At 57.2% G+C, this 18,307-nt stretch overlaps 1 protein-coding gene across 7 annotated transcripts in view; it reads right to left on the bottom strand.

The window, feature by feature from the left end:
* Positions 1–585: 585 nt before the first annotated feature.
* Positions 586–18,307, bottom strand: part of COL16A1 (collagen type XVI alpha 1 chain) — a 56,203-nt gene continuing 38,481 nt past the window's right edge. For all 7 annotated transcript variants that reach the window (XM_005203054.4, XM_005203053.4, XM_005203056.4 and 4 more), the window contains 22 exons: positions 18,012–18,065; positions 17,407–17,460; positions 16,738–16,791; positions 15,202–15,246; positions 15,017–15,070; positions 14,669–14,704; positions 14,282–14,344; positions 10,803–10,874; positions 10,566–10,619; positions 9,916–9,960; positions 9,663–9,707; positions 9,303–9,356; positions 8,838–8,891; positions 6,808–6,858; positions 6,419–6,508; positions 4,915–4,950; positions 4,307–4,351; positions 3,244–3,432; positions 2,814–2,880; positions 1,925–2,101; positions 1,675–1,752; positions 586–933 (listed from right to left, as the gene is read on the bottom strand). In XM_005203054.4, the coding sequence (XP_005203111.2) occupies positions 731–933; positions 1,675–1,752; positions 1,925–2,101; positions 2,814–2,880; positions 3,244–3,432; positions 4,307–4,351; positions 4,915–4,950; positions 6,419–6,508; positions 6,808–6,858; positions 8,838–8,891; positions 9,303–9,356; positions 9,663–9,707; positions 9,916–9,960; positions 10,566–10,619; positions 10,803–10,874; positions 14,282–14,344; positions 14,669–14,704; positions 15,017–15,070; positions 15,202–15,246; positions 16,738–16,791; positions 17,407–17,460; positions 18,012–18,065 (1,620 nt within the window). In that variant the 3' untranslated portion in view covers positions 586–730. The remainder of the gene's footprint in view (positions 934–1,674; positions 1,753–1,924; positions 2,102–2,813; positions 2,881–3,243; positions 3,433–4,306; positions 4,352–4,914; positions 4,951–6,418; positions 6,509–6,807; positions 6,859–8,837; positions 8,892–9,302; positions 9,357–9,662; positions 9,708–9,915; positions 9,961–10,565; positions 10,620–10,802; positions 10,875–14,281; positions 14,345–14,668; positions 14,705–15,016; positions 15,071–15,201; positions 15,247–16,737; positions 16,792–17,406; positions 17,461–18,011; positions 18,066–18,307) is intronic.

The raw sequence follows: 18,307 nt of genomic DNA, 5'->3' as shown, positions 1-18,307 counted from the left end.
TCCCGGAGAAGCACTCCCTGCTTCCCTGGGCCCAGGGCTGCCACCTTATCTTTCCTCCTGTTCACACAGACTTTTCTAATCATGGAATTACTGGAGCGGCAAGAAGAGAGTGTGCTTGCTTGGAAGAGCTGTCAGGCAGATAGATGAACGTACCTTAGCACCAAGTGGCGATTCTCAAGGTGCATCCTGGATGGAGCTTTGGGTCACACCCCAGAGGGTGGGTGGGGGTACCAGACACCCATCTCTTTTAAGGAAGAAAATAGGGAGTGGCCTCTATGAGCTGGAAAGAGGTCTTCAAACTGCTTTTGGTTCATTCATGAGAAGGGGTTGAGCAATACCCTCTCTCTGACTTGGAGAAGTGTGCCATGAAGGATAGAACATGTGGTTCAGAGGACCAAAGGATGACTCAGAAGTATCGGAGAGGAGAGCTGAGCTGGGGACCCTCTCTACAGCAGCATTCCACAGCTTTACTGGTTGACCACAGGCAATGAAGGAGATGCCCCCTTTAGATCCTGGGACCGAATGGTAAGAAGAAGATGACAGAGATGCAGCTGCAGCCCCAGAGAAACCCCAGTGGCACTGAGATTGCAGATAGTTTTATTTCTTTATTGATAAAAAAATATTAATAGCAATTAAAAAAAATCTCAAACATTCACAACCCATCCAGAGTCCTATAAAGTTGGAGCCATTTGTTCCCAATGGAGCCCTTCATCCGATGGAAATGGCGATTTCAGCCGAAAGGTCCCTTCATGTTTTTCATGGGCGGGTACTGTTGCTCCATCGGCATGGCCCCAAAGCAGTCAGAGGGGTTACAGTGGCCGGTCTTGCCCGGCGGGCCTATGGGGCCTGGGGGACCGGGGATGCCAGGAATGCCTTGCTGGCCCATCGGCCCAGTCGCACCCATCTTGCCGTACCCTGGAGGACCCTGGGGACCTAAGGCAGGAAGGAGTCAGAGAAGGGGGATCAGGAAACCCAGGTCATAAGAAAAGAAGAAATAACAGTCATGGTAAATAATAGCAATACCTTACATCTGATGACTATTTCTCCAGCTACACCATATTTTCATGAAGACTTGATCTGATCCTGACATTGACTGAACAGTGACCATAATACCACTGGCTAATTTTATTCAGTTTCCACCTGCCAAGCAGAAGCCAAGTGCTTTCTCTGCATTATTCATTGAATCGTCACAATGACTCCATGAGAAAGAAACTATTATCTCATTTTGGAGATGAGGACACAGGCTCAGAGAGGTCACACACCTGCCATGTGGTGAAGCTACATCTCAGAACCAGGCTATCAAACTTCAGTCATTTCTCTCTTAGGCTTGTCCAGGTAATATAGCCAGTAAGATGATGAGCGGGACCTAAGCTTGCATTCCCTGGCCCCACCACATCCGACTCTCTTCCACTCTGTCACGCTCGGCCACGTTAGGACTTGAGAACAGGCATGGGATGTCCCACCTAACCCTCAACACTCCTGCCCCACCAACACACACACACGTACACACCCATGCCCTAGTAGAGTCTCTTATACTCAGTGTCATTACTATAAATGCTGGTTGATAGGCCTATGGTTATTTGGGACGCTACACAGCTATGCTATGGAAAGAACATCAAGAAAGGAGCTCTCAGCCGTTCCAGATTTGCAGTCTCCAAGACTGACTTTTCCTACCTGGGGGGCCAGGAAGACCAATTTCTCCTGCGATGCCAACACCGATGTCTCCCTTTTCACCTTTGGTACCAGGCAACCCTGAAACAAAAGAAATAAGATAAGACGTCCCATCCTGGAGTAGAAAAATGATCTACCTGGTCAGATTATTTGAAACACACATATACACGCAAACACTTGATTCACAACAGACCTCGTGCAATGCTTCTGTGTGCCCCCAAGAACCAGGCATGTACCCAGAGGGCAGACCTACCTCTCATCCCGGGCAAGCCCTGCCGTCCTTCTCTGCCAATCTGACCGGGGAGTCCCGGTGATCCCGGGGAGCCTGGCCGGCCTGGGGGACCATCCTTCCCTGGGGGCCCTGGTCGCCCTGGAGCTGCTGCCATCTCCATGGGAAACTGCATCCTGGAGGTGTAGTAAGCCATCCTCTCTGTAAGAAAGGACAGGGACAGGTCACAGGGCACCCTGGGCACTCAGAACGACAGGCTGCCAGCATAGAGTCCAAGACAGCCATTCTTCAGAGGGACGTCAGAGCAAGGAACACACAGGTGGATCTCTTAAATGGTCGCCTGTGCCCTCTCCCCCACATCGCTCCCCACAGTGATCTTCCTGAAGCCCAGATCTGATTCCAGCATCTCTTTTCTCCAGCAGCCTTCATTAGTCCACACCGGCTTCAGAATAAAGTCCAGACTCCTTGCTTGGCATTCAAGGTCTGCTTCCCAAGCAAGATGCCTAGCCCCCTTCTGGAAGGGTCCATGTTTTCCCTAGTCCCTAGCTTATTGATGTTGGATGAACAAATCAACAGGAGAAAAAGCTGAAAATGAAACCACGCCAGCCATCTTAAGGCTGCTGTGCGCCCCTCTATTTAGACTCTCTGCAGACTCATTTGATATCAAGTTTCTTGTCTGTCTCCTCTGCTTCAGTGGGGGCTTGGGGTGGGGGGCAGAAGGGAATCATTTTGTCTCTGAACAGAGCAGGTGAGAGGAAAGGCTGAAGTCTAATTGAACAGAGATGCCTGTAAGTGGGGGAGCGAGGTAAGTAGGGGGGTGGATACTTTAAGGGAAAGGAGGCTGGGGTGGGGTGGAGAAGCAGCTGGGAAGGGCAAACAGCACCCACTGCCAGCCAGTTCAGCTGCCAATTACCATCAAACATTTTAATGATCTCTTGTCTGATGAACCTCTTGATTTCATCATAATTCACCATGTCTCCCTGAGGAAAGAGAAGAAACCTGCCTCAATCACACTTTCAAGTCTGGGGCTCATCTCTCCTGGGAATAGATTTCATGGGAATAAAGGATGGGGGGGGGGCGGCGGCTGGGGAACAAAGGTCCCAGAAGCCTCCCACAGACGCTGAAGCCAATGTCCTAACCCCCTAAAGTGGAAGAAAACATTTTGTGCATCTTCCTAGGGAAAGGGTCTCCCCCTCTCCACTCTCCCACACAGTTAAGAACCACCCATATGGGGGTCATGCTCTTCTGTAGAGCATCAATAGGAGCTTCTAAAATGGTGTGCGCTCTACCTCGCACACCTGCTCTGTGGGACCAGTGCCCCTGGTGGCCAGCCTCCTCCTTACCATGGAGCCGGGCACCCCGGGCAATCCAGGGCTCCCCGCAGGCCCCGGAGATCCAGGGTGGCCTCTCTCTCCTGCAGGACCCGGTGGCCCCGCAGGTCCCATGGAGCCACTCTTGCCGGGCCCGCCAGGCATGCCAGCTCTTCCCTTCTCTCCTGCCTGGCCCTTCTGTCCTGAAGGCCCCGGGTCACCCTAGAGGACAGGAAGTCTCACAGTCCAACATTGCCAAGAGCCGTCAAGTTTATCTCACAGTGTCTCAAGGGTCTGCCCCGGCTTCAGTGCCACACGCAGCCCCTAGCATCTCCCTCTGGATCACAGCATCTTGACAGGCTGCCTCGTGTCTCTGCCCCCAAAGCAGTCCTTTTAAAGGATGGTTTTCATGTTCTTACTCCCTGCTGAGAAATTTCCATGTCTCCCAGTTGCCCTCAGCATAAAGGTTTAATTCCTCGGCCGGGCATTCCAGGCCATCATGATGGGGTCCCGACTATGTCTTCTCCAGCCTCGTTTTCCTGCCCGGGTGCTTCCAGCCACGCCTTGCTGGTTATAGTTCTGACTCAGCCATGTGTCTTCGTCCTCCCGGCCTGGAATGCCTTCCCTCTCCCCAGTGTCCTCCTCCCACTCGGCTGTAAGGTCCCTGTTCTCTGTGCAACCTCCCCGACGCCCCAGGCTGAGTGGATCGCTCCCTCCCTCTGATTCCATAGCACTGCATCTAAAACCCAACAGGCTCCAGTGTTAGTGTGACTGGACTAAGTGGGCACCGGGCCCAAGGCTAGGAGAGAGGGCCTGGCAGGTGAGTAAAGCCAAGCGGATGCTCGCAGAATGAATGCATGAATCAATCAGGAGTGAATGAACACGAGGGTTCCATTCTTCCCACCATAGCTAAGAACCTTGGGACAGCCCCACGTGAGAAGTGTTCAGAGACAAGGTTGCTCCAAGTCCCGCCCACTTCTCTTCCCTGCCCACTGGCCTTGCTGTGTCTCCTCTCCATGGCTAAAGTCAGAGCTTCGGGCTGGGCTTCATCAACTCATGAGCTGCTCCTCTCAAACCCAGCCAGAGCCCAACTCACCTTTGGACCTGGGGGTCCATAGAGTCCCTGTTTTCCAGGGGGTCCCTAGAAGAAAGCAGAAGTCAGGGGTGAAGTCTGGGCAGCATATGTCCAAACCATCCAGGCGAAACAGGTGTCACGAAAGGACCTTCCAAAGCGTTAGGCCCCCAAACCTTGTCCTACTGAGTTCTGTGCGAGAAAGGACGAGAACCTCCCTGCCAAGAGCGTGGACAGCGGGAAGGGAGAATTATGTGGCCTCATATGATTGTGCTAGGTGGGTCCCTTGTCACAGACAGAGAGAGGTGAGAAGTCAGAATGAAAGGGAAGGCCTGACAAGAGCTGGCCCCCAGGAGATGTTTATTTGGACTTTATTATTATCATTGGTTTTTTTGGACCAGATATATGGTTTAAAAAAAAGGAGAGTGAAAAACAAGGCTCACTCTCATCCTTCTTCCTAGTCCCCAGCTTCTCTCCTGTAATAACAAGGGCACCAGTTGCCTGTATATCCGTCCAGAGACGGTCTGTACATACAGGGAGCATTTACCAAGTGAATGAAGAGGGGTCAGGGCAAAGCCAGGAGCTAAAAGCAGCATCCCCGAGAGAAAATGAGAAGCCCAGCACAACGGTACCTCTTTGCCAGCTGCGCCATCCATGCCGGGTTCACCCTGGGGAGCAGAGAGCGATGGAGCTTATGATGAGCCCCAACCCAGCGTGGCATTTCATGCCTCACATCGCCCACTAGGCGTGGCCAGCCCCCATTCCACCTAGGAGCCACAATCCTCCCCACCTCCCCCTGACACTCTAGGGACAGGCTGTGGACATTCAGACCCCATGCCATGCTCCAGCCTGGCCCCAGCCACCCCCCGACTGAGCTCTGGGAGGGAAGAGCAGATTGCATTTGCCCTGCTCTTTGCTTGAGATCTTGGCATCTCGCACGTTTCCTGGCTCTGAGTGTATGTTCAGTGTTTGCTGAATGAAGGTTGTGAACCTGTGAACCTCTGACCTTGATGAAGTCCCAGAGTTTGGCCAAGGGAGCCTCAGTGTCCACTCCTTCCCCAAGACAGGAGAGGCTGCCCCCTGGGACCTGCTCACTTCTAGTGAAACACTGGGGAAGAGGAATCTATGCTTGCAAGGCAGATTCATCAGGGGACTCTGGAGGTTCTTAGCCTGTAGGTAGGAGGGACGGAAGACTGATGGGACCTGCCTGCCCAGGGCCCATGGCAGGAATCAGAGGAGTGGGCGGCAAGACTTGAGCCTCTTGGCAGATTGGTTGGAGTCATCCCCTCCGTTTCAGGGCACCAGCCCCATGGGCATTGCTCTTGTCCCCACAGAAGGAAGTCTGCTTGGGTGGAAAGCACCCCAGCCTGAGGGCTAGGAGACCTGGGTCCCTGCCTCAGTCCCCTGGGAGATTTTTCATCCCTGAGCCTGGCAGTCAGTTCCACCTGATGTGGTCCACCTGTTTGGAACCTCTGAAAGAGGGAGTATGGCAGAGTGGCTCCGGACCCAAGTTCTGGAGTCAGGCAGCCTCTTAATACTTAATAGCTGTGTGACTCTGGGCAATCTACTCAACCTTGATGAGCCTTGGTTCCTTTGTCTGTAAAACAGGGACAATCAGACCTATTAAATAGGGTTGCAGTACAGACTGAATGACAACATGTCAGGCATGTAGGTCACCATTGAGGCCAGTGTCAGGGACCAGTGTATCGCAGCTCTGGGTATACATGCTAACTGGCACTAAGGAGTGGTTTCAGAGTTGCTGGGAGAGCTCCAGCAATAACACTGCGTTTGGGTGTCTGACGTTTACAGGTTTTCTATGCGACCAACCAGCTCCCCTGGGGAGGGGACAGGGGTGGAACAGGGAGCAGTTTCCCCATCCGACACCTCGAGGAGGGATGTGCACGTGAGTGCTAGGTCAGAGGCAGCCGTCTGCTGCGTGGCTGGCCCAGTGCTGGCTTGTACAGCTTGTCCTTTATTCCAAATAGGATGCGATCCTCAGGCACAAACTCCAAGCTGCCATCGTGGTGCTGAACACCCCTCCTTCCCCAGAGACCTCCGAAGTGCAGGACTGTGTGCAACTGACAAGGTTCACTGGCCCTTTCCCCCGGGGCTGAGCCCTAAGAGGTGGGGTCTTACCGGGGGACCAGGGTGTCCAGGGGGGCCAGGTTGGCCTGGAAGACCTAAAAGGCCCCTTTCTCCAGTGGCTCCACGGTCTCCTTTTGGGCCCTAGAGAAAAAGATGGAGATGGCGGGAGGGAAGAGTGAACCCCACAGAGCCAGAGGCAGACACTGAGCACAAGGGACCCTGTCCCCAATTCCAAGGCCCCAGCAGGGGAGGTGGCGCTGCCTGAACTTGGGGAAGGACCCCGGGGTAGCCTCCGGGCTTCTCCAAAGGTCTTCACCCCAAGCCAGTTAGGGAGATTGACTGGAGGCAGGAGAGGCTTACAAGAGGGAAGGAGTGGGGACAGGGACACGCAGGGACAAACACTGGGGAGGGAGGGACGCGAGGAGGAGCACGGCACTCACCACTGCAGAGATCCCAGCTGGGCCTGGCTGGCCTGGAGGCCCCGGCGGCCCCTAAAGGGAGACGAAGTCAGTGGGTTGGAAAGAGGCTCCAGTAACGAGGCCCCAGGAGGTGGCAAGGGACCAACCGCAGGAACAAGCCCTGAACTTGGTTACGGCAGCTCCATTCTCTTCCCTGGGTCTTTCTTCCATCTACTCTTGCATTTGATCTGTGCCTAGGGATCCCTGGGCACACAGGATGCTCACACCTGCTGCTTGCCGAGTGGTGCAACTGGGGCCTGCACAGAGGGAATGATCTGGGAGCCAGAGCCAAGCACAAGGGAGTGAAGCACATGGCACCTGGGCCTGGATGTCTTCTGAGGACCCCTAACAGCCCCCACCCTGCCGCCTTCCTTCTGTTCTGTGGGGAGAGCAGAAACCAGGAGCTTGTCTCTGTGCAGAGGCAGGTGAGGGAGAGGGGCTCAGCTCCAACCCCAACATCCTCGCAGATAAGCCCCTAGCTCCCTGGTCTCCTGCCGCTCACCCATCACTGGGGGGTGACGAACCTCAACTGCACAGGATGGCTCCCACCTGCCCCATCTCTCCACATCCCGCCCTGGAGGCCCAGCTCACACGTCACCTCCCTGGTCAGAACGACACTTCCTCTGAACCAACGGGGACACGTGGGTCTCTCTCGGAGCACCTTCCTCTGTACTCACAGATGGAAAGTTCTGGAGGCACAGGCTCTGTTCTCATCTGAAGCCTCCCAGGGCAGGAGTGGCCAGCCCTCAGCAGAGGGCTGAGCTGGATGGGCGGAGGTGGGAAGAGGAGCCCTGCACACCCCAGCCCCCTAGTGAGTCTCCACAATTCAGAGTGTGTGACTCTTTCTTTCATCTCTGATGTGGAACGGGGTCAGACAGGGCTAGACCTGGGGTCCCCAGTGCAAGGTATCTGGATCCCTTGAGAGCCATAAAAACAGTAATGAGGCCCCAAGAGTTCTTGTTGTGGGGTCCTGATCTATTTTTAACATTTCCAAAAGCCTTCTGGAAAGCGGACGGCTAGTGTATTCCCTTCTCTCTGGAACCCCACCAGCTCAGAGCCGTCACACTGATCAAAGGCACCCATTGGCAGACATCTGCGTTACAGACGCATCAAGGAGAAGGGAAAGCCATTATTTCATAAACCTCCTCTCCAAGTCACCCTTTGTCAGTAAACACACCACCCACTCACCCGGCTGCCCGAGCCAAACAGGAGTCATTCTCGATCCCTCTCCTGCCGCCTCCTGCCCCTTTGCCATCTGGGTCATTAGCAAGTCCTCTCCCTCCAAACACTTGCGGGATGGGTCCACTGCCCCCCGCTCCAGCGCCACCCCCCGTCCACTGACATCTCTGCTTCCACTTGCACGTCCTCCCCCTCCTGCCCTGAGGTCTTCCACCATCTGCACCACAACCTCTCCCAGCTCAGCCTTCCCATCCCCACTCACGCCCTTCTCAAACTCCACTCCCCCGTGCCCTGCCTGTCTCAGGCTCTCTGCAGCAGCTACACCCCTGCCTGGACACTCCTCCCCCAGTCGGCTCAATAGCTGGCTGCTGCATGTTATTTGGGCCCCTGCTCAAAGACCACTTCTCCAGGGAAGTCGCCTCCCAGCCCTCCCCAGGACATCACATCACCACCTGGTCCCTCCAAACCCATCAACATGCTGTACCCGTGTGGAAGTTCTGGGATCGGGGGACCATTCTACCTTACTCACTGCCATAGCCCAGGGCTTGGAACACTGCCTGGCATGGAGCAGGTGCTCAATAATTATTTGTTGAATAACCGAATGAGGTTTGTTTGATAAGCAAACTCGAATGTGCCCAGAAAATATGAAAATGGCACAGAGCCGGGGAACTGCTGGATGGGGTGAGCCCAGAGCCCCTTCTGGTTCTATATGGCTGGTGCTGCTCCTGCAGTCAGTTCTTTCAAGTCATCATCAGCTTGCCCACCACCACCACCACCCAGCCCAATGCAATCCAAACTCTTAGAGAGACAGAAACTAAAACAGGTCAACTCACAACATGGCCAGGGGGGCCGGGTCTTCCCTGGGGTCCCATGGCACCAGGCTCACCCTGCAGGAGCCAGAAAGAGGAAGAAATGACACAGATACAGACTCAGACACACAGGCTGTTAGGCAGGAGAGGATGGAGCAGAGCAGATGGGACACACCAATGGCCAGAGGAACCACGCTGAGCCCTGGCCTCTAGGTCTAAGCCCTACGGGACCAGCCCTACCCGTGAGTATGGTTGGAGGGGGAAGCAGAGACCAGGCCTTTGTAGGTTAGCAGCCCATAGGGGCAGGAGCCAGTTATAAGCCTTAAGAGGGGAAGGTCAAGATGTGCAGAGTTGGGGAAAACCTCCCCCAGAAGGCCAAGCAGAGGAGGCGGCCACCTTGCCAGGGAGGAGGGAGGAAGGGGCAGCATTCAGGACTCAGCAGAACCCAGGGCTGTCTAAAGGCAGCATGCGTAGACCCTGGGCCCTTACCTCTGCTCCGGGCCGGCCACTGCTGCCCTGGGGGCCTGGCTTTCCACAGTCGCCCTGGAGGAGAGAGGGGCATCTGGGGCTCACCAGTTTGCCACTTGGCTCTGCCACCCCCAACTGATCCCACATCAGAGGGGTCCTGCCACATGCTGGTGGCCCCCTGATGCCCTAAGGCTGGCAGATGGCAAAGCCCTGACCCGGTCTGCCAGGCACCAGTGGCCTCAGAAGGCCTGGATGCTGGAATGGCATCTCAGTCAAGGGTCAGGTGGCCTGTCCACTCCAGCTAGGCTGACCCATCTGCTCGGGGTCGAGCCTTGAGAAGAGCCGAGAAAAACTGATGGGCGGAAGTCACCAGGTCCTTACCTTCTGTCCTGGGAGGCCAGGATGGCCGGGTTTTCCCTTGAAGCCCTGGAAGACAAAGCAGGAGCTGCCACGTCCCTCGGCTCAAGCAGAGGCCACTTCTCACTCTTCCCTCCCCGGGTCAAACAAGTTAAACCCACCCAAAGTCATTAACTCAGTCCCCAGGGGACATGGATGCGAGCTGCCCCGCCCACAAAGGCACCTACCCAGCTTTGGAACCTCTCAGTTCCCAGCCCCTCCCCGCAGCTCAGCTTACCGGGGGTCCCATGAGTCCGGGAGGGCCAGCAGGACCAGGGTCCCCCTAGGGAAAGAGACCAGGGGCACAGAGACAGGAGCTTTGTCCAGCTTGTGCCCACTCATTCACCACTGTCTCCGCCTTTCTTCAGCCCCTCCCCCAGCTCTCCCAGGATGGAGGGTCCGACTTGGCTGTGCACCCTGAGTGAATCCTGGCCCCTCTCTGAACCTGTTTTCCTTCTTTTGGGTACAGAAGGCAGTTGACCTTGATGTTCTGCCCTTTGCCATGGCCCCCTCCTTTTCAGATACCCCAGTAAAACCAGGCTCAAGGAGCCAGGGCTGCCCTGGTCCCTCCGTGTGTGCAGCCTGTTCTTTCTGATGCCCAGCCTAGTTTCTTAGTTGATTGAGCTTCTGGGTATAAATTTACTGCCTTCACGGCCTGCCAGGACATCCAACCTGGTTAAGGCCAACCGGAAGAATGGAGAAACGAGGGGGCTCTGGGGCCTTCAGAAAAGTGGGGTGCAGTGAGATGCAGACTGAGGGAAGGTGGGGGCACCTCCTGAAAGCGGTGTGGGGGATGAGATTCAACTCCCTTCATCAGGGTTCCCTTGGCTTTGGCTCTTGGGGAAGGAAGGAGAAAGAAAGGGGTGCCCTCCTGGGCCCACGTCTCACCCTCAAGCCAGGTTTGCCATCCTTCCCATCCAGACCATCCAGACCGGCGGGGCCCTGGAAACGAGGAAAAGGCACTTCTGCATGTTGCGCTGGAGCCCTTGGAGGCGGGAGCCTGACCAGCCCTGCCACCCTCTCCATCCCATCCACCCCTCATCCCACTCCCGCCCCTAAACACACACACATACACACACACACATACACATCCACACCCCATCTGTCAGGCTATGACACACTCACCTGAATCCCGGGAGATCCTGGTGGTCCAGGGGGACCAGGCAGACCTGATGGGCCTCGAATCCCTTCACTGCCCTGGAAACGAGCCCCCCAACAAAGTCAGCAGGACCTTGTCCCTCTCCCTCCCCTGGACACACCAGCAGGAGAAGGGACCCTGGGCCACAGGGGCTGGTGGCTACTGGAAGTCAGGACAGCTGGCTTCAAATCCCAGTTCGGTTCTGGTCTAACTGGCTGTATCCCACATATCACTTGCCCAAGAAGATCTGTCTTCATCTACAGAGCATCCCCTTTCTGCACTGCTCCACGAGAAAGGGACAGAGCCTGCTCAGTCCAGCACCTTCCCCAGGGCTGACCGACTGGCCTGCCAGGTGCTTGGTAATGCAGGCTGGGCCTCTGGTCCCCCAGATGGAACAAGGGTGGCTCCTGTCCCCGAGGAGCTCACAGTCCAGTGAGGATCACAGACCCATGACAACGAAGGGCAGTGCAACAGTCCCTGTGCTCTATGAGTCAGGGGCCCTGGGCGTTCCGAGGGGAACTGGGTGTCCAGAAGAGGGCGCAGCTCACTCTGCTGGGGAGGGACAGGGTTGGGGGGTGGTCGGCGGTCAGGGAAAGTGTCACAGAGGAGTCCGCAGGCACTGGGCTCTGAAGGGTGGCTGGGATTTGGGCAGTTGGAGAAGGGGGAAAGGGTGTGCCACTGGGGACTTAAGAGAAGGATAAAGATTTGGAGGGGGTGACATGCCTGGTCTAGCCTGTATGATGGCAGGGGTGGGGAGGAGGCTGGAAGAGTTAGATTGGGGGAGGACACTGAACTCTATACTAGACTTTATCAAATGGACTGCTGCTGCTGCTGCTGCTAAGTCACTTCAGTCGTGTCTGACTCTGTGCGACCCTATAGATGGCAGCCCACCAGGCTCCCCTCGTCCCTGGGATTCCCCAGGCAAGAACACTGGTGTGGGTTGCCATTTCCTTCTCCAATGCTTGAGAGTGAAAAGTGAAAATGAAGTCGCTCAGTCGTGTCTGACTCTTAGCAACCCCATGGACTGCAGCCTACCAGGCTCCTCCATCCATGGGATTTGCCAGGCAAGAGTACTGGAGTAGGGTGCCATTGCCTTCTCCGTCAAATGGACTAGTGGCTTTCAAACTACTTCTCAGAGCCTGGGGGCTCCTGGAGGACTCTGGAGGGGCTGGGGGCACAAAGTGGAGACCCAGGGGTGGGTCTACCCCTTGCTTAGCCAGAGAAGCTCCACTTGCATATTTGTTTGTTTATTAAGATTTTTTTTAATATGGACCATTTTTAAAGTCTTTATTGAATTTGTTACCATATTGCTTCTGCTTTATTTTTTTGTTTTTTTTTTTTTTTTTTTTGGGCCCAAGGCATGTGGGATCTTAGCTCTGCCACCAGGAATCGAACCCACACCTCTTGCATCAGAAGGCGAAGTCTTAACCATTGGACTGCCGGGCAAGTCTGCTTTATAGATTGAGCATTCACATGAGATTCTGTGTAAAAGCCTTGTGATGGTGGTTTAGTCGCTAAGTCGTGTCCAACTCTTGTGACCCCCATGGACTGTAGCCTGCCAGGCTCCTCTGTCCATGAGATTCTCCAGGCAAAAATACTGGAGAAGGCTGCCGTTTCCTTCTCCGGGGGATCTTTCCCACCCAGGAATTGAATGCGGGCCTCCTGCATTGAAGGCAGATTCTTTATCAACTGAGCTATGAGGGAAAAGCCTTGGGAACTACAAAATAAAGCCCAAAAAACACCGCTACAGGCACTGGGGTGCCACTGACAGTTCAGAGCAGGGGAGAAGGTGGGAGAGAATGTGTGAATTAGAATGTTTATCAGAGAAGGGAGGGCGAGGCAGGCAGCTTAGTAGGGCAGGTGGCAGCATTTCCCCAGGGGCAAGAGGCTGGCTGCCCTGGAGCAGTCAGTGGCTGTGGGGCTCGCCAAGGGGAAGGGCTCCAGACAGAGACCCCATGGGAGGGGTCGGGGGAGAGAGCTTCGGGTGGTACTGCAATGCCACCAGCTACCAGGAGGGGTCAGCACAACCCCAGGAAATGGCGGCCCCGCAGGGAGTCAAGCTGGAGAACCGCTGCCCAGAGGTTTGGGAGTAGGCAATGACTGGCCTAAGGAGAGCAGGCAGCCCTGGATACAGAGCCAGCACGGAAGACTCTGGCGGGGGCCGCCACCCAGGTAAAGGGAGATGGCACCCGCCACTGCCTCAATCATGGCTGATCGGGGAGGCAGCAAGGGTGTGGGGGTTCTCCTGAGTGGGGTTGGGGATGGGGGGGACAAATCTTAGCTCTTTTGCTATCTTGCTGTGCCCTGGAATGCCACCAGCATTCCAGGGCCTTCCAGCATTCTCTGGGCCTCATTTCTTCACCTGAACTTAGACCAAGGTGGCCCCTTCTAGGAGTCCTTTCCCGCTTTCAGAGGAAAGAGGCGAGGCTACAGACCTCCTGCCCCTCCCTCTGGGCCATGATCCTCCCACTCCAAGCTCACAGGTCAGACTACGGGCCTCCTGACACCTCCTGACACTGCCCGCCTGTCACATCTGGAGAAGCCCAGAGGGCGGGCTGAGTCAGGGACGTCAGCCTCCAGACCAAAGCAGCGGTGGTTTAGAGGCTAAGTTGTGTCCGATTCTTGCAGCCCCATGGACTGCAGCCTGCCAGGCTCCTCTGTCCATGGGATTCTCCATGGCAAGAATACTGGAGTGGGTTGCCATTTCCTTCGCCAGAGGATCTTCCCAACCCAGGGATCGAACCCGGGTCTCCTGCATTGCAGGCAGGCTCTTTACCCGCTTAGCTACAAGCGAAGCCCTAAAGGCCAAAACCAAAAGCAGAGCTAGTCCCAAAGCCAAACCCAGGGATGGCCAGTGTGGGCGCTCCCCGACTGCTGCTCCTTCCCGCCCTTGTCACCAGGTCACAGGCCATGCCTACCCTCTTTGGCCCTTGGGGACACTCTGAGCCTGGCTCCCCAGGAGGCCCATTCCCCTTTCCTGCTGTTGTCAGACCCAGAAGGCAAACGCCCAGAGCTCCTCTCGCTGCTAAACAGGGGTTTCCAGTCTTGGATGTGCTTCTCTCAACTCCTTGCCCGGCCCTAGAGGAGCTGCAAGCTGGCCCAGGCCACCTTGTCACATTCTAGTGGGCCACCTCTCACCACACCCCTCTGCCTTTTCCCCAGCCTCCTCTCCTACTAGGGGAGGTGCAGAGCTTGGTGGCACAGAGGCCAGGAGGCATCCTGGACCCAGCCCTGGTGGCCCACTGGTCTGCCCGGCCCTGTTGCCCTACAGAAATTGCTGGGCCCGTTCTCGAGTCTCTTTGCCCATCCTTGCTATAACTGAGTCAGTCCTTGAATTTCTGAAGGCCTGATACTAGGTGTGTGTGGGGGGGGGGGGGTGGGCAGTGGGGGTGGGAGGGGGCAGACAGGGGCTAGGAGCTGCGTGGCTCAGATCTGTGAGTGTGGCCAACTTGGGGGTCCTGCTCACCTTCTCCGCTTGGGGGCCGGGTGGGCCAGGTGCTCCAGCTTTGCCTGGGAATCCAGGGGGACCCTAAACCAACAAAGGAGCAGGCAAGGATGAACGTGGGGCTGGAAAAGAGCTCCACTTCCTTCTTCCTCTTGGGTGTCCTTCGCGTTGTGTTAACATGATGCGTTTTTTTGACTTCCGGGCTGCTGGGCTGCTGGGGCCCACCCAGGAGGCCTTGCTCTCCGGGTCTCTGTTCCTGGAATCAGGCCTGACCACCCAGGCCGTTCCTCCTCCGGGGCCTTCCTCCCTCCCCTCCCTAGGCCCACCCTCATGCGGCCTGGCCTCAGCAGGCCTGCCCCTGACAGACTGGGAGCATCCCGACAGAGCTGGCTTTGTGTCTGCACTCACCGGGGGGCCTGGAAAGCCGGGTTGCCCTTGGAATCCCTAGGGGAAGAAAGCAAGGGGCAGTGTGCTGTGCCACCCTCTCTCCAGCCTGGCTGCCCAGGTGGAAAGAGTGACACAGTGAGGCTGCTTCGAGTCGTGGGGCCTTGTCCTCCACTCTGCCCCCGAAGGCCGGCAGGTGAGGCTCTGGGCAGGAGGTGAGGTTACAGCTCAAGGATGGTGGAGGCTGGGAGGCTACAGCTGGTCCCCACTCCCATACATAAGAGTGACCACCGGGGAGAGGCCCCCTTCCCTGCCTCCCCCCAGCCCTTGACAGTGGTCAGAACAACCAGCTAGGTCCCTGTCACCACTCACCTGGTCTCCTTTCTCACCCGAGCTTCCTTGGGGCCCTCGCTCTCCTCGGGGACCCTGTCACCACAGAGAACAATGCATCTGGAACCCCCAGATGCAACCCCCCATGCAACTGTCCTGTCCCCCAGACTCCAAGGCAGGATCAGGGATTCTCATGTCCACATCTCCCTGTCCCCTTCCTCACTCACCGCTGGGCCTGGGGGCCCTGGGAGGCCTTCAGATCCTGGTGGGCCCTGGTGGCACAAAGGAGCAGAATCAGTCCCTCTGGCTGGGGGAGGGGGATCAGGGCTTAGGGCAGGGGCTGGGCGCAGAGCAGAGGCAGGGATGTGGCGGAGGCACTTCCAGGCTGCAGGACTCCTCTCCCTGGTGTTTGGCCGCCCTTTCCCTTGCCTGAGCTACTGAACCAGCCTCTTAACTAGTTCTGCCACTTCTGAGTTCACTCTAAGTGCCAGCTCCTCTTCTTCAACACAGCTCTGATTATAACACCCTCTTGCTCCAACACCCTCCATGGCTCCCCTCTGCCAACCGAACGCTGAGTTTCAAGGCATCCTGTGATCTGATACCAACCACCCATTCCTGCTTCACTTCCCTCTCCTTTTCTTATCTTCTGCCTGGTTTGGTCCGACTGCTGTTCCCTGAATACCATACATTCACACCACTGACTGTCCCCTCTACCTAGAAGGTCTGCCATCCCTTATCCTTTCCAGGTCTCTTGAAACCTTATCAAACCATCCATGGCACCAATCTGTTCCAGGGGTGCCCCCACCCGTGGCCTCTCCCTCTGGGATTCCCCAGCATGGACAACCAAATGTCCTTCCCCACCCTTGACCCTGAAGCTCCATTCAAGGCTCAGCTCCAATGCCACCCCCTTAGAGAGGCCTCCCTAACCCTCTGTCTACAGCATCCTGTTCATGGCTCCAGCTTGATTTTTTCCACCAGTCCCATCTCTCCTAATTTATGTGTATCTGTTTATTCATCTGTTATCTGCTTGTCCCACTGGAACTTAGCTCCCTGAGGGCCAGGGGCCCAACTGCCTGTTTTATCTGTCAAGGAATCTTCAGAACAGAGCCTGGCACCTAGAAGGCCCCTGGAGAAAGATGTGCTATTGAATAAAGGCACAACCGGGGTTTACAGCATCCTATCTGGCCTCACCAGCGGCTGTGGGTGGGCGGCATGAGTGATGGGGAAGGGAAGACAAAGGTTTGGGGAGGCTAGAAACAAACAGGGATGGGTTCAAGTCCAGCGTCCACCCTAATTCACTAACTAGCTGCAGGACCCGGGGTGAGCCCAGTCACGGGAGGCTCCCACTGATGACCTGAGCTCAGGGTGGGTCTGGCACACTGGCTGAGCCACCATTGGGTCTGGGTGGCCTGAGACAGGCTTGGAGGCAGCGGGGTCCAGAGTGTTGGGCTGGCTCTCCAGCCTGTGGGCGTGGGGTGGGAGGAGGTCCCCTCTTCCAGGCAGCCCCTCCAAGCCATCTCCACTAAACCCGGCGGATCCTCCTCGCAGCTGCCGCCCCCGCAGCAACCAGCCGGCAGCACCGACTGCTTGAGACGCAGCTGGAGGATTCAGGGGGTTGGGAAGCTGGGGTCACGTCTCGCGTTCACGGGGCAGCTGGGAAGCTCTCCAGGCAGCGGCAGTGGAGGAGGAGGTGGGCGGGCAGGGACCAGCCATCTGAAGCCCTTCCTCCCGCCCCCGCGCGGGAGCAGCACTCAGGCACTCACCGATTCTCCCTTCTCTCCCGGGGAACCCGCGTAGCCTCGCTCCCCCTTGATGCCCTGACAGGCAGCAAAGAGAGAGGGAATTAGCCCCACGGCCTGCCTGGCGCGGCGCGATGAGAGGGGTGGAGACTGCAGCTGGCACCCAGACTGGCACTTGGGCGCAGATGGCGCCCAGGAAGAGGCTGGGAACCAGTGGGGTGGGGTGCTCTCTGAGCGGGAGCCCGGCTCCGGGTTTCCCACCACCATTCGGTGGAAAGGAGGAGGGTAGTCATGTCTACCGAACTCGGGCCTCCGCGGGGTCTCCCCAACTTTCCCTCCCCCTCCCCACCAGACAACCTTCAGTCCTCTCCCTGGGAGGCTCCGGCTGCTCTGAGCCTCTGGCCCCTGATGTGTAGCGACTGCTGTGGGCTCCCCCCAAAGCAGAGAGGTGGGCCAACTCCCACTCCCAAGGGGGCTTATATGGCCGGGGGAGGGGAGGGGAGGTTGGTCTCTGAATGGACAGCCTGGCAGAAAACACCCGCTGAAATGCTTATAAAGGAGGAAGCACACTGAGGCTGCTCAAGCCTGGTCCTGTTCTGACCACCACCCCTGGGCACCGGGACCCCCCACCCCCACCCCGCCTCCCCGGCACCCCCCCCCAACCCTGTCCCCGACCTGGGCCTGCTTACTCACAGGCAGTCCTGGGGGGCCCATGGCGCCTGGGTAACCAGGTTGCCCTGGAGGACCCTGCAAAGAAAGGGAGACGTGATGGGCCAGCCCTTCAACGTTTCTGTCACCCTCCCTGGGTAAGAGGGTGGCCAAGGCCAGCTGGCCTGCAGCTGCCCCTCAGCAGATGCCAGTCCACCCCGGGGACAGCCACCAGTCCGCCCCCCAGGACAGCCACCACCTCAGGCCGTGTCCCCTAGGCCAGCTTCCCTCAGTGGAGACCACCACCAGAGGCCTGGACCCTGGGGGGCCGAGCCAAAGGAGGAGACCCCCCCAGGCGGGGGTTGATGAGGACGGGGTTGGGGAGTGAAAGGAGCAGGCCAAATGCTGCAGGAAGAGGGAGCGAGGAAGCCCCCGGGGATGGGGGTGTCTGCCCCTAACAGGAGTGAGGGCACCTGGAGATCGGCTTCCTTGGATCCTGAGGGCTTGTGAAGATCCCAGTGCTGAGGGAATCAGGGCTGAGGGGCAAAGAGTTTCACCTCCCCGTCTTCCACTTGACAACCGCCCCAGGGGGCCCAACCCGTCTCCCCAGGGCTCTTCATGTATCACCACCCCCTGCCACCCCCTCTTACCGGCTCCCCCTTCTCTCCCGTCAGGCCCCTGAGGCCTCGCTCTCCTTGAAGACCCTTGGAGAGAAAAATCATGAGAAACTGCAGGGGAGGGCAGTCCCCACCCAGCCCCTGCCTCCTCCCCACAGCCCCGCAGCCCTGTGTTCCCATTCTAGGCAAAGGTGGAGGGGTGGTGGCTGCTGGTGGCCCCCAGAGTGTCCCCAGCAAAGTGACCAGAGGGGGTGGACCCAGAAGGGCAGCACTGTCAGAGGCACATCGAGGGCCCCCACGATGGGCCACCAGAGAGAGATACCGCCCAG

This window comes from Bos taurus, chromosome 2 (genome assembly GCF_002263795.3).
Source record: "Bos taurus isolate L1 Dominette 01449 registration number 42190680 breed Hereford chromosome 2, ARS-UCD2.0, whole genome shotgun sequence".
In the NCBI taxonomy this organism is placed as follows: Eukaryota; Metazoa; Chordata; class Mammalia; order Artiodactyla; family Bovidae; genus Bos; species Bos taurus.
Note: the sequence above shows the minus strand (reverse complement) of the source record. Positions and strands in the feature narration are given on the sequence as shown.